The 13558-nt window shown below is 36.6% G+C and overlaps 1 protein-coding gene across 2 annotated transcripts; it reads right to left on the reverse strand.

Annotated features, from left to right (window-relative positions):
- Window positions 1–1642: 1642 nt before the first annotated feature.
- On the reverse strand, window positions 1643–13142 carry LOC585353 (post-GPI attachment to proteins factor 2). 2 transcript variants are annotated; one of them, XM_030976592.1, is made up of 7 exons: window positions 12915–13142; window positions 8659–8907; window positions 7250–7499; window positions 6316–6428; window positions 4726–4834; window positions 3398–3527; window positions 1643–2936 (listed from the first exon to the last, which is right to left on the reverse strand). In XM_030976592.1, exons 2-6 carry the CDS (start codon window positions 8812–8814, stop codon window positions 3400–3402), a joined length of 756 nt encoding a protein of 251 aa, XP_030832452.1. In that variant the 5' UTR covers window positions 8815–8907; window positions 12915–13142; the 3' UTR covers window positions 1643–2936; window positions 3398–3399. The 2 variants fall into 2 exon arrangements, with proteins under 2 accessions (XP_030832452.1, XP_030832451.1); XM_030976591.1 differs by having other exon boundaries at window positions 1643–2918; window positions 12915–13141.
- Between the last annotated feature and the right edge of the window lie 416 nt (window positions 13143–13558).

The raw sequence follows: 13558 nt of genomic DNA on the forward strand, positions 1-13558 counted from the left end.
AAAAAATGGAAGACATTTTTTGGAGGAATTGCCAAAACACAAAGATGCGATGGCACAGTTTTAATGCATTTATATTCATACCATATGTCCAGGACAAAATATATATTATTTTGACCCTGTTTCTATGACAATTACCTTCAGAAAAAAGTATATTACTTACACAAGTAAAACTGAACAATTTTCCATGATATTAGAATTAAATATTTCAAAGCTTTAGCTAAAAAATTGGCAAATCCTGCATTAATAATTATGTTAAAAGAGTAATACACCTTATATGACCTTGAGCTAGTGTTATTTTACCTTGTTAATTTAAATCGCCATGGTTATGATAAAGGGTTTAATTATTACAAGAATATGTCCTCAAATTAACAGGTGTACTGACTACTGACACCTGCTACTTTTCATTTTTTCAATAAGTCAAAGACAAAGGCTAAGGTTAAGGTTGCAATTTGGTTTAAGGCAAGGTGTTGGATCCAGAGTAGAAGTTGGCGGATGGTCTACGAGTCTGATAATGTCGGCTTTACTGGCCTTCTGACAGCTTATTTTAGGGCTCACTTGACCAACAATATAAGTCCCATGAGCCTTTATTAGGTATCATAATGCCAAGAGATATTCGTCCTGAAATGAATATACATTTACAAATTTGTAAAAACACAAGTGTATATAGTTGTGGCAATTTTTAATTAGGGCAAGGTGATTTAAAAACCAAAACAACTTTAAATAATCAGCTGCATATAAATATGTGATACGTTCATGTCCTGATCTGTGTAAAACATTACCTGTAAACTACATCTTATCTTCAAAATGTCTTCTTGTATTACAAGAAGACATTTTGAAGATAAGATTTAGTTTGAAATTCTATTAAATTTATTGAAATTCTATTAAATAGAATTTCAATACTACTGGGGAAAGCCATGTACAAACCTCGATGCGGCAACAATCTATTTTTATAAATGACTACCCAGTTGAAACTTGTTATAACAAGGTCCTTGGGACAGTTGAAATTACCTCGTTATATCAGGGTAAAAAAAACAAAAGAACATAAAGAGCTGGGACCAGCAAAATTACCTTGTTATAATAGATACCTCGCTATATAAGTGTTTCCACTGTATAATGCTTGAGTGACTAAAATCAAAATAATAAAAATTCCCAATAAAATACATTGCAAAGTAAATGATATCTGCCAAACAGATTGCATTTGGAAATTAAAACAAATACCAAGCTTGTGTAATAAACATAGCAAAAGTAAGGAATTAGGTCTTGTTTACGAAATGTCCCATATATTCAGATTCGTGTTTGTATTTTGCAATGTATGCGATTTCAATGAAGTGCTTTCATTCAGCTCTATTTTACTTCTCACTTTGAAAAATTGAAATCAAAGAAGCAAAATGCTATAAAAGCATATATCGCTATATGGAGGAGGGGTGTGGTGGCGGGAGTTTCCCGCCACGAGCTGGTGGGACGGTGGGAGAATGAGCATGGCGGCATGAGACTCTCTCCAATTGCAGGAGGGTTGATAGCCCTAGTATATCCCTAGTCTTGATGTGCATATTCTTGTCAGATACACATGTTTCCTCTATAAACTAAAACTGTCTCTCTACAGATTCCCACCACGGAAGCCCATAGCTTTTGTGTGGGAGTAGTGGGACATTCTAGTACCCATTTCTTTATCAATATAGACAATATGAACATGTACCAGTAACCTGAATTGATTTGATTGAATCATTAAAATTGCATAAACCCTGTATTATGAAATAGATCAATCCTGAACAAAATGTATGGCATTATTTCATTTGCCTTTTGACAAAGTCTAAACAAACACCTTTAAAATAGTACAAATATCGTCGCTGTTTTCACGAAGTGACGGTAGTGAAAAAAAATTGCATTCACTTTGCGTTACGATTTTCCTCACTACCGTCACTTTGTGCAAACAAGGACGATATGACCCGTCATTGAAAAAATAAGTACATTTGTAAAACGTTGTTAAAAAAAATGTAAGAAAAGTTATTTTGCATAAAATGTATACTTTATAAAGTAAACATGATTAAAGTCTCTAGAAGAGCATTTAGACATAGAATTAAAAACCAGCTACCAGTGCATTTATAAAAAGTTGAAAAATATCTATTTTTAATAAAATTTATATTTCATAATATAAACATGTATAAAGTCTATGGCAGCACAATTAGACAAAAAATTAATGACAACTATATATATCTTATAAATATCTCTCATTTTGAATAACTTAAAAAGGTGACCAGACTTCACGGATAAAGATAAACTATATGTATATGTAATGTGACAATTAAATTTTTTATAATGATAAGTAAAACCATTGGCTGACAGACGGTATTATTGTAGATCTAAATCTAAAACCTGTCATTGTTACATAACCCATTGTGGACCACCAGGCTACCAATATACAGGAGCGTACAGTGAATTTCGTAAGCACTCACAGAGCTACCGACATAGACCACAAACCCTTGTGGTATCCAAATACCCTGGTGTCTTATGTATCGGCACGTTCAAAGCAACAACAAAAATCACATTTGAGGTATTTTGTAAAGACTGATATGACTGATATTAAAACAGATAAAAATCATACATATTTTTCAACAAAAAAGAATAATAACAAAAGTCGAAAACATAAAATGGAAGGAATTAAAAACTCAAAAAAGTTTTATGCACCAATTCACATCAATGACAATCACACAAAATGTCATATCTACAGTCTACATTAAAAAGGAATAAAATGGAATGAACTTGAATGGAAAAACAAGATTCTTTGAAAGTACACTCCCTTCCCAAGTCTCCTCCAAAGTAACCCAGTTTAGACAAAGCTTCATCACATCTGACAACTCTTTCGCTTGCTTTTGAGGATCCTTGAACATGGCACACTACATTGGAATCATCAAAGGCACCTATCATGTAAAGAAAAACTGGTAGAGGGATGTGTGATAGGGAGAAGAAAGCAAAAATGATAATTACTATGACGGCAATGTGGAAAGATAATCATACCATGGGTGATTTCACGACAGATGTTGGTGTTTAGAGATGAAAATTTGAATAAAAATCAAACTCTAACACAGCAGTTTAGATTGAGGAGCCAATGCCTATACACTAACCCAGCAGTTCGTTAAATAATATTATAATATGGTGTTCTTGTATAGCGCATATCACATTATGACGCATAGAGACGCTTACAAAGGATATTGTTACCCCAGCTTTAGCTCTGGCAACAGGTTTCACTGAATGCATGTGTTACAAAGACTCAAATCATGGCCAAAAGGGTTGGATGTGTGTTTACTCTTAACCTGTGCCCCCTTCCCTATCCATTTGCACCCTTCTGCTTTGCAATTGAGCAGCAAAGATTGTGAAGACAATCACCCAAAGAACTTACCGTTAAAGTTTACTCCCGGCACGAGAGCCCATCCTCACCTCCCTCTCTTTGAAATTGTTTGTCACCATGTAATGAAAGAGGATGTTACTAATCACGACAATGTACTCCAGGAAGGCAAAGATGGTGTACACTGTCAAAGAAAAATAATAAAGAAAAGATGTTGCATGAATAATAATAATAATGGGGTAGCCGATAGCGCTCATCATGTCCATCACGCTTTCATGCTCCTGGCGCTCCAACATTATTACCCCGGTCACAGTCCACAGTTGTCACTTTTGAATATACTGTAAAGGTATCTAAACCCTGTCCAGTGATGTTAAAGTGTACCATCCGGACAAATAATGTGTATAGCTAGAATATAAGCTGAACCTAATAAAACTTTACCTCGTATTCTAGAGCTGAGGGTTAATTTATGTAAGTACATTTATGAAGAAAAAAGAGGATAGCATAAAACCTTGTGCATAGAACCCAAGTCCGACTTGGGTGCAGTCTATTCTATGCGAGCGCATATTTTTACGTTAAAGGTAAAGACCAGTATTGGAAACGCCCCAATTTCAAAAAATGAAATGGAAGCTCTCATTACCAATCATGTGAAAGAATATGTTTTGACGAATACATGATGATAAAAAATTTGCCGGGAAACCGCCTAATAATTCATATATTTGGAAAAATTGTTTCTCTCATGGTCTGTGAGGGATATAGGGTAGTCCCATATACATCTTTCTGTGTATAGTGCTTGTAACTTTACAAAGAATGGGCCAAATTTCTTATCATTTTGATGATTCCAGAACCTTGCAGATGCTAGATGCTAGATGATCAACCTTTTCTGATCGATTCCACAACGTTTCTTTCACAATGCAATCGCATGACCATAACTGGTCTTTACCTTTAACTGATAATAATAGTGTATTTCAAGTGAAACAGTTCTTTGTAGATATAATATTCCAAGCTCATATTTTGAAGACATAATAGGAAAAAGAACTTATATAGCCTGGGTATACTGGAGCACCAAGACACAAGGACTCTACAAAAACTCCCAGTCACAATACTATTATCAATCTTTGTAATAATACCAGAAACGGCCAAGTTTGTGTTTGAGTTCCGTGGTGACACATTGCATGTTTTAAAGCCTATCTGCACTAGTTTGGCCAAGAGGGATTAGACCTCCCTGCGTGGTCACTGACAGGTGGTTATCTCATCAAATCAGCTCTCAATTAACATTAAAAAAGAGGATCATGGGGGACCAATGGTCACCGATTACTAGGCATTGTTTTCTATATAGAGGGAGCAAGTAGCTACAAGTAGTGCAGTGGGGCTTTAACACTCACCTCCAGGCTCACAGTAATGGTTATGACGGTAGAAGAAATACAAGGCAGAGAAGAAGGCAATAAGGTTGGTGAGAAACAGACACACTTTCCTCATGAAAGTCTTGGTTTCCTGAAAAACATAAATACATGTATGCGAATAAAGATAATAATATAATAGAAGTGGAAGTAGTAGTAGTAGTAGTAGTAGTGGTAGTAGTAGTAGTGGTAGTAGTAGTAGTAGTGGTAGTAGTAGTAGTAGTAGTAGTAGTAGTAGTAGTAGTAGTAGTAGTAGTAGTAGTAGTAGTGATATTTAAAAATCAATATTGTGATTAATTCTTCTTTAAACAAAGACAGAATATTATCAAAGTCTTAACTTGCTAGGCGAAATATGAACATTTATAATTTATAATATCACCAGTTACCTCCTTTGAAGAAAGACATGTTTAAAAAAAGAGAAATCAGGCCTTTTTTTCATCAATCCAGGGTAAATATGATGAAAAGTGGATAAATCAAATTTTAGCAACCAAAATTGCAAGGGTTAGTATACAGCATGTTTAGCCAAATTTTCTATCAACTTTAAGCCAGTTTTAATGTTTTTAGATCAATCCAGATATGGGGGTATATTTTCATAAAAGGTGGTGTAGCCCTGCATGACTCGATTGAAAGATCCGATGGAGCGGGGTAAGCTATTCATTACAGGCATATGAATCCTCTACCGTAAAAGTTGGCTTTGGCTGGCATTTGATTATGTGCACTATGGTGTAAATGGCCACCCAAGAACTGAATTCGGCCATCAAATGGATTGTGAACACTCTAGATTAAAAGTGGAGCAAATATCTTGCAAATAAGCATGCTGGCACATGAAAATAAGGCCTCATTCACATATGATGTAAACCAAAAAAAACAAAAAAAACAGCAGTTTTTGTTTCTTAAATGACGACATGACATGTTATGCACTTCACATTTCTGTATCATATAACACAGAGCTCATATTGAATAAGTGCAGGACCTTTGTTGCGGGCTGTTGCCTTTGATTTACATGTAGAAAAACGGATGGGGTAGTTTTTTTTTCTTTCTGCGGGCGAAAAAGTTGGGTGCGGTTTATACACGAGGGCGGTTCATACAACTTTAATCCCGGTAAGATTTTTTTTTTTTTTTTGTGGGGGGGGGGGGGGGGAAGAGGTAATCAATTTACTGTGTCATATCTGAACAGGCCCTGAGAGAGTGGACTATCCGGTGAATTGCTGTTTGGTCTACAACCAGTTCGTCTACTACCCAATTAGTCTATTCCCACGTGGTCCACACCCAACCCCTCTACTATCCACATGGTCCAATAATCATTTGGTCTTCTTATCATTTTGTCCAATGACCATTTAGTCTAATTCCCACTTAGTCTCATTCCCAGTTTGTCTAATGCCCATTTTGTCTGCCATTCATATGGTCTAATAATCATTTGATGATAATTATTATTTATGATTAAATGATTATTAGACTATATGGATGGTAAACAATGTGAGCAATAGACAAACTGGGAATTACACTGACTGGTAGACCATATGGGAATAGACCAAACGGCTATAAACCGACTTTCCCTTTAAAGAAGAAACAAACCTCATGAGTAGGTCCTGGTCCATGGGTGATAGCGAGTCGGTACACCATACACTGGAGCATCATATAAAGCATGGCACTCGCCTGAAACACTATGAAGAAGTACTCGTGAGCCTCTGAAAGAAACCCCAGAAGAAGACACATTAAACAGATTTTAAAGCCCCACTGTCCTACTTGTAGCTTATAGAAAACTTCCCCAATCTCTGCCTGTTGGTCCCCCATGATCCTCTTTTTCTTATTTTAGTTGAGAGCTAGGTATGAGATAGCCACCTGTCAGTGACCTCGCTGTGTGGTCTAATCCCGTCTGGCCCGGTAGTATCTTGACGGTCTTTAAACAAATGCATATCATTTAAGATGAGATACCTGTAGTCTTCCATGGATCATATATCCCCAAATTTATTTGAAAAATACAATTTCTACAGTTAGCTTAGCTAGTATGCAAGGCTTTCCCTGTACAATGATATTTTGTTTCTTTCTGGTACATAAACCTATAAACTACACATATTTTGTCACGCTTGCATGCAACCATTTGGGTCATTTTGTTACACCAATCACCTTTGAACTGAAACTTGTCAATAGCACATACACGCACACACATACAAATTAATTACTTTTTAATAGTTATTTCTTATTTCTTTAATTATATCACTGTTCAGACCAATTCTTGAACAATTACCTATGGCCAATGACCCTGGAATATGTGAAATTTCATCTACATTGGGGTGGCTAAGGTCCTGCTTATGCTATGGTGACCATTCCTCCAGATACATTAAAGGTTAGGATTGCAATTCTAGTTAAAGTTGGTGTAAGATTAGGGTTAAGGTCAAGATCAAATGCTATGTTTGATCCAAGGTCGAGGTTACAAATTTGGATATTGCAGGATACTGAGCATGAAGCAATAGTTGCCAAGGCCCCCTCCACCCTCCCTGCTACTTACGGTGATGTTCAACGGAGGAGACGCAAGTCAGACCGATGAGACCCAGGTTCTCTGTCAACTCGCAAAAGAAACAGAGCTTGCAGAGCCACCTATACTGGGGCTTGTTGAGTGAGATTGAGGAGTACATGCTGTAATGGGTGACGGCGAGCCCAAGGCGTTGAATAGTGCACAGTGCCACAGCAAACCTCCACACGTAGGAGGACGGTGGCTCTGCAATGGCTGCGCTGATGGACGGTAGGTAGTTGGCAACCTGGGAATCAAGAAAACATCTTGTCTGTGGATACAAGTACTTGCAAGAATAATCGACATCAAGCGGGACTGCACTACTTGTAGCTACTTCAATTTCAATTTTTGTTGTCCAATATTGGAAATTTGTTTTGCTCACATTTTGCAAACGTACAAAGAATCAAAATAAGTTTACATACACAATATATCATATACTTTGACATAGAAATTCTTCAGAATATTGCTATACAGAATTTTCTTGCGCTCTGTATATAGCCAATAATGCCTTTAAAATAGCGGTACCTGTTGATCCCCATGGTCCCCTTGCTAATGGAGAGCTGATTTGATGAGATAACCACCTGCCAGTGACCACACAGGGAGGTCTAATCCCTCCTGGCCAAACTAGTGCAGTTAGGTTTTAAAGGGTACAAATGACAAATATTTTTGGTTTGTATGCTAGGAGTTCCATGTAGCAATAAATGAACTTCAAATATATCACATCTATAAAGGTAGTAAAGTATCACAACTGTAAATATTCTAATAATGAACATAAAACATATATACGTGTCACTTAGGATTTCACAGTATACATTAGATACCGGTAGTAAGTCTTGTTGGTAAAACTATCACAATTCAGCTATTCGGCAACAAAGTACAAACTCTTCAATTCTGTGACTTAATTGTCTGTCATTAAAAAAGGAAACTGCATTCCTTTTTCCTCAAACATGTGGGGTTTATGTTTTGATCAACTTGTTTACCGCATTTAGCAAAGCACATTAACCTCCCCCATATTTTTCCATACACCGGTAATTGCGTTTAGCAAAGTACATTAACCTCCTCCATATGATCCCCTGTTATGCAATTGACAGGCGGTTTGATATATCAAACCATGGACCTAGGTCCATGATCAAACTAAGTCATAAGATCTTTAATATCATAACATGACGACAAGGTATTATGAATAGAATATAATTTGAACTACATGTACATGTATGATTTTATGAATCTTCCAATTTCTGTTTTTCTTTTCTATTTTTGTATTTGCATGTGAATACTGCACTATCATCACACCTTTGTATATTTTATTCTAATAAACCAAAATTGAACTGAATTGACATGAATTGAATGGAATATGGTTGGATGTTTCTGAAATGCTTATCTTTCTTACGGTACCCAATACTCACCCCACAGTGCGTCTTTGTTGTGACCTTGAAGTTAAAGAGGATAGCGAAGGTGACACTGAGACAGAACCCTACAAGCATGGTCCCTGATGTGAAGGAAGCGAGTGTACTCATAGTCATCACCAACCCATTGTTGGAGAACCGGCAGTCTGCATCCATGATGGAGATCGCCAAAGCTGTCCACACTTAAACTCTGAGGGCGCTCTTGAAGCAGATGTTGGTACTAGCTGCCCAGATGTGGGCTTCAACAACCTGTTAAGGATTGATTAAGATTTTTTTTATAAAGATTGAAGAAAAGAAGATGCTGACGTAGTACAGTGTGTTCTTGATTGTTTTTATGACTCAAATGAATGAATCTGAAGCTTCATTTTGAGAAGAAAGTTCCACGACAGCAATAACAACAACAGCAACACAAACCCTACGTCACTAATGGTCAGTCAATTTTGGCTACTAACAATGCCTTTTTCTCCATCTTTTGGCAAGTAACGGTACAAGTGTACCTCTCCTCCACACCAAACAGACAGACATATAAACAGCTTCTGTCCTTGTGTGCCCCAATGTCTAAAGAGTTGCAGTAAGCGATGGGATACTCCAAAATGTAGTCAATACTTCTCACGGACTAATAACCAAACTTATTTCCTCCACTCCAAATTTTTTTTCAAAGCCTATCCATCCCACATGATGTCAACTAAAAATTACATCTCAAGGGTCAGTACTTTTCCCAATACAGAATACTTGTAGGCCTACTGTACCCGGTACAGTACATCTTTTTTTTTAATGATTCAAAAACTTCTACAGACAAGAACTACTTTCTCATCATAATAGGCCACTGAACTACCACTGATGTCTTTGTGAAAAGCCCTCTTCTGAATTATTTCATTTTCCTGTTACGAATACTTGTATAGTCGGTATAGCCGAGATCAGGGTGCACAAACCTTTGCGCTTGGGGTCCAAAAATGAAGCATGACGTGGAGTATTTCCATCAACCTCAAATTGATCAAACTGTATCAGACATACCCTAGGGTTAATCTCCCTGCAATATCTCTGCGTTGAATGTTGTTCCTACAACTTTATTTTAATGTTTGAATGTCAATAAACACCTTTAGTGAGGCACACACACCAAACAAATACTGTGTTTTGTTTGTTATAATTTTAGCTGAGCAGCCTGAGCTGTATAAACATGAAGAGAAAATGATAAAGGCATAAAGCATGAAAAACTATCTCAGTTACAATTTTATAATCAGCAACACAATAGGGTACGGGGATGTAATGGACAATTTACACAAAGGTATTTAAATGGAATTTCCTTGCATCATTTACCATGATATGTGAATGAATCACGCACTTTTATTAGTATTTCCAATGCCATTAATACAAAAGAGAGCAAAAGCCATTTGTATAACCCATACAACATTCACAAACAGTATGTTTCAAAATGAGTTCAGATTTGATATATTCAAAATATTTTAAAAACTTGAAACCATGCATTTAAAAAGCCAACTTCTGTATACATGGATTCATGAGATGAATGCTAAATTGTTGTCCCTTATGTTTACATTAAACAGGGTGACATATTGAGTAGAAAACAAAAACACTGCATATGATTATACAGACCAGCACAATGGCCAAATATTCTTTCTGCCTTAATTACTGCTTCACACAGATGTTGTGAGCTTTTTAAACGTGAAAATCTAACTTCAGAGCGTTCTTCTAAAACTGTCCAAAGAAAATTAAGAAATATCATAAAACTTATTTCAAATAAATTTGATATCAGTTAACTTATGTGAAAACCCAAGTCTGACAAAACTTCTATTATGAATTACCGGTAATCAAATCTGGGCTTTTTTTGTTTGATGAAAGATGCATTATGAGATCAGAAAACAACCATTTTCCCTCAGAGCTGCACCCCTGATCAAAAGTTGTCACATCACCTCAGTATTAAAGCCCCACTGTACTTACTCCCTCTATATAGGAAAAAAATGCCTAAGCGGTGCCCATTGGTCCCCCATGATCCTCTTTTTCTTATGTTAATTGAGAGCTGATTTGATGAGATAGCCACCTGTCAGTGACTACCCTTAGTGGTCTAATCCCTCCTGGCCAAACTAGTACAGACAGGCTTTAAACCATAGTAGAACCATGGACCTGATACTCATTGGATCAAAGGAATTGCTTTGTTGAATGTCCATTTGTATTATACATGTACATGTAGGTCCATAGTTGAACCACACCCTCTCATACTTTATACACTTGTTTACAAATACATGTTACCCACTACAAATAAAAGCAATTCTTTCTGATAGTAATGCACAGCCAAATGTTATCTTAATTCTTAATTCATAATGGGTGTGTTAAATGATCCAGCAGCTTATCTTGAGTGGGTCATATCAACCAAACTAATCATAAAGCAAACTTGGTTCCTTGGCTGGCTGGCAAAGAAGTTTAACCTACTGAACCCTAATTAGCAATGGACAGTCAATTGGCAGGTCAACATACTATTAAATGAGAGAAGAAAAAAAACAGAAATCACCAAAATCCTCTTGTGGCCAAATATGTAATTTCTAATGACTTGTGCAAGTTTTCATAGTGGATGAAATAAACCCGCTACCAAGTAAATTGCTTGAAAAATACATATACATCAAAGAAAAGAGAAAATCTCTCTCTTTTTCTTCTTTGCTCATAATACCCCAACTGAATTTTTTCTTCTAGCTAGCTCCTTAGGTAGCTGCATCTACATTTTTTATGATACCAGAACAGTTGAAACATTTTCTGTTACAATTAGTGGGAGGTTCGATAGTGCCTACCGTACTTTTATTGCAAAATGACTATACAAGCACATGTACATGTACTCTTTGGACTTCAGCTGCAATTTTTCTTTTCCTTTTATTCCTTGTTTTTGTTATAATCATTTAATACAAATGACTGCTTCTCAGCTCTCCACTATGTAATTTTTGTTCAGAGTTGTACACTATAACATTTCTCATTTCACTATCATATATATATATAATATAGACCCATTTATAAATACGATGCACTTTTACTAGTTTTAGCTCAAACATATTACAAATTTACAGTCAAGTTTACTGCACTCCATAAATACAACACCAAAACAACAGCCACAAACATCACCATTACTTACACTGAAAATAAATTTATGTCTCTTTCATTCGTTAGCCTCTTGACGACCCTACCCAAATAAGAGGCTAACGAATGTACTCATGTACACAAGGCAATTTGACAGGCCTTTAAATTATAATGAAAATTGGTAAATATGCATTTGTTTTCCACATTTGGTGTTTTCTAACTGCATTCATATTTATAAGCATACCGGTAAGCATATCAAACAAACACTGATGATTGTCATGATTAAGGGAAACCACCCTGGAGAAAAGCAGAACAATCAGATAAGTAGATCGACTGGTAGAAGTTTGAATGCAATTGGCCCAAAAAAGAGAAAGTTGTTAAAAGGTATGGGATCTTTGAATTGGCTGAATTGATAATGTCTCTGTGATGAAGTGGCGAACAACTTTCCTATCTGCTCCAACACACAAAATGACTCAAATTTTCAAAAATGTATGACCGATTCCTCTATCCTTTTCTTAGGAATTATAATATACTAGTATTATTATTATCTTTAGAGTAGTGTCCACAGGGAGAAGGCACTTAGGAGAAAAGCAGAAATTAATATTTGTGTACACAACAAAAAAACAAATGGGATCTGCGATAATTTAGGCCGCAGAACTTGTACGTCATAATCCACCGAACAAAAACTGCCAATCTGAGATTCTCATCTAGACCTACATGTAGGTTCTATAGACTAACTAGTGAACACATATTTCAAACATGCATAACTTTCTAATTAGAACTAGACTCTAGACTATTGCCTGATTGCTGATTTAATATTTCAAGTTTTCGCCATTCTTTTTTTTTCTGCTTTTAAACAAGTGAACTTAGTATCTAGAGGTCTAAGTTAGATTCTAGATCTAGGTCTAGATCTAGATCTAGATCTATAACATAACAAGGGTTAAAATTTGAATTGCTCTAGCATGATATAAAAACAGCGGCACAGTCACAAGTGATGACTGATGATATAAAATGTGTTAGAATTTGCGTTCACCCACCACAGCACTGCATCATGTGAAATCAATAGTACCGGTAGCCATAATATAACTCCAGAGTCCAGGGAGCTCTGACGCCTTAAGCTTCGGCGGCGGAGCTCTCTGACATGGACTGCTGGAGTTAGCCATAGTATTAGTACTTACAAATTGATAAACTCTAGCTCTTCAGTCGACAACAAATCATCAGAATCATGTCCACACATGCAAAGCCTAACTCTAAGTCTAAGGTCAGATCGACACTAAAAGTAAACCGTCATAAGTCTATTTCAACCTGGTCATAGTGGTAGACCGAAATTTGTATCGACGGTTGTTCATGTTCCGCGTCGATCAGCTTGGAATGGGATTCAGTCACTAAATGCAGAGCTGAGCTGAGCTGCTACGCGACAACCGCCTCGCCTCCTCGACCCTAGTTATAATATATATGGGGGGGGGGGGGGGGGGGTAGCTAGGTTAGGCAATATTTATGCATGCATGCATGCACAGTAGCGGATCCAGGGGGGGGGGGGGGGGAGCGGGAACCTGGGTCCGGGCCGGGCCACCTCCCCTGGCCAAAAACAACATAAAGACAATAATATAACAAATCATTTTTAATTTTACAATCCATTTGACTTCACGTGAAAAAGAATGTTATATCAAAAACAAGTTGGAACTATTATATAGGCCTATACAGTATAAAGAATGAACACACAAAGGTGATGAATCATAAGCAAATAAAGCTTGAATCGTTACAACACCTTTCAAATATAAACGTAGACGACACATAAAATTCCTCAAGGGTTGTAGTGAGC

Source organism: Strongylocentrotus purpuratus, unplaced genomic scaffold (assembly GCF_000002235.5).
Source record: "Strongylocentrotus purpuratus isolate Spur 01 unplaced genomic scaffold, Spur_5.0 spur5_scaffold_9, whole genome shotgun sequence".
Classification (NCBI taxonomy): domain Eukaryota; kingdom Metazoa; phylum Echinodermata; class Echinoidea; order Camarodonta; family Strongylocentrotidae; genus Strongylocentrotus; species Strongylocentrotus purpuratus.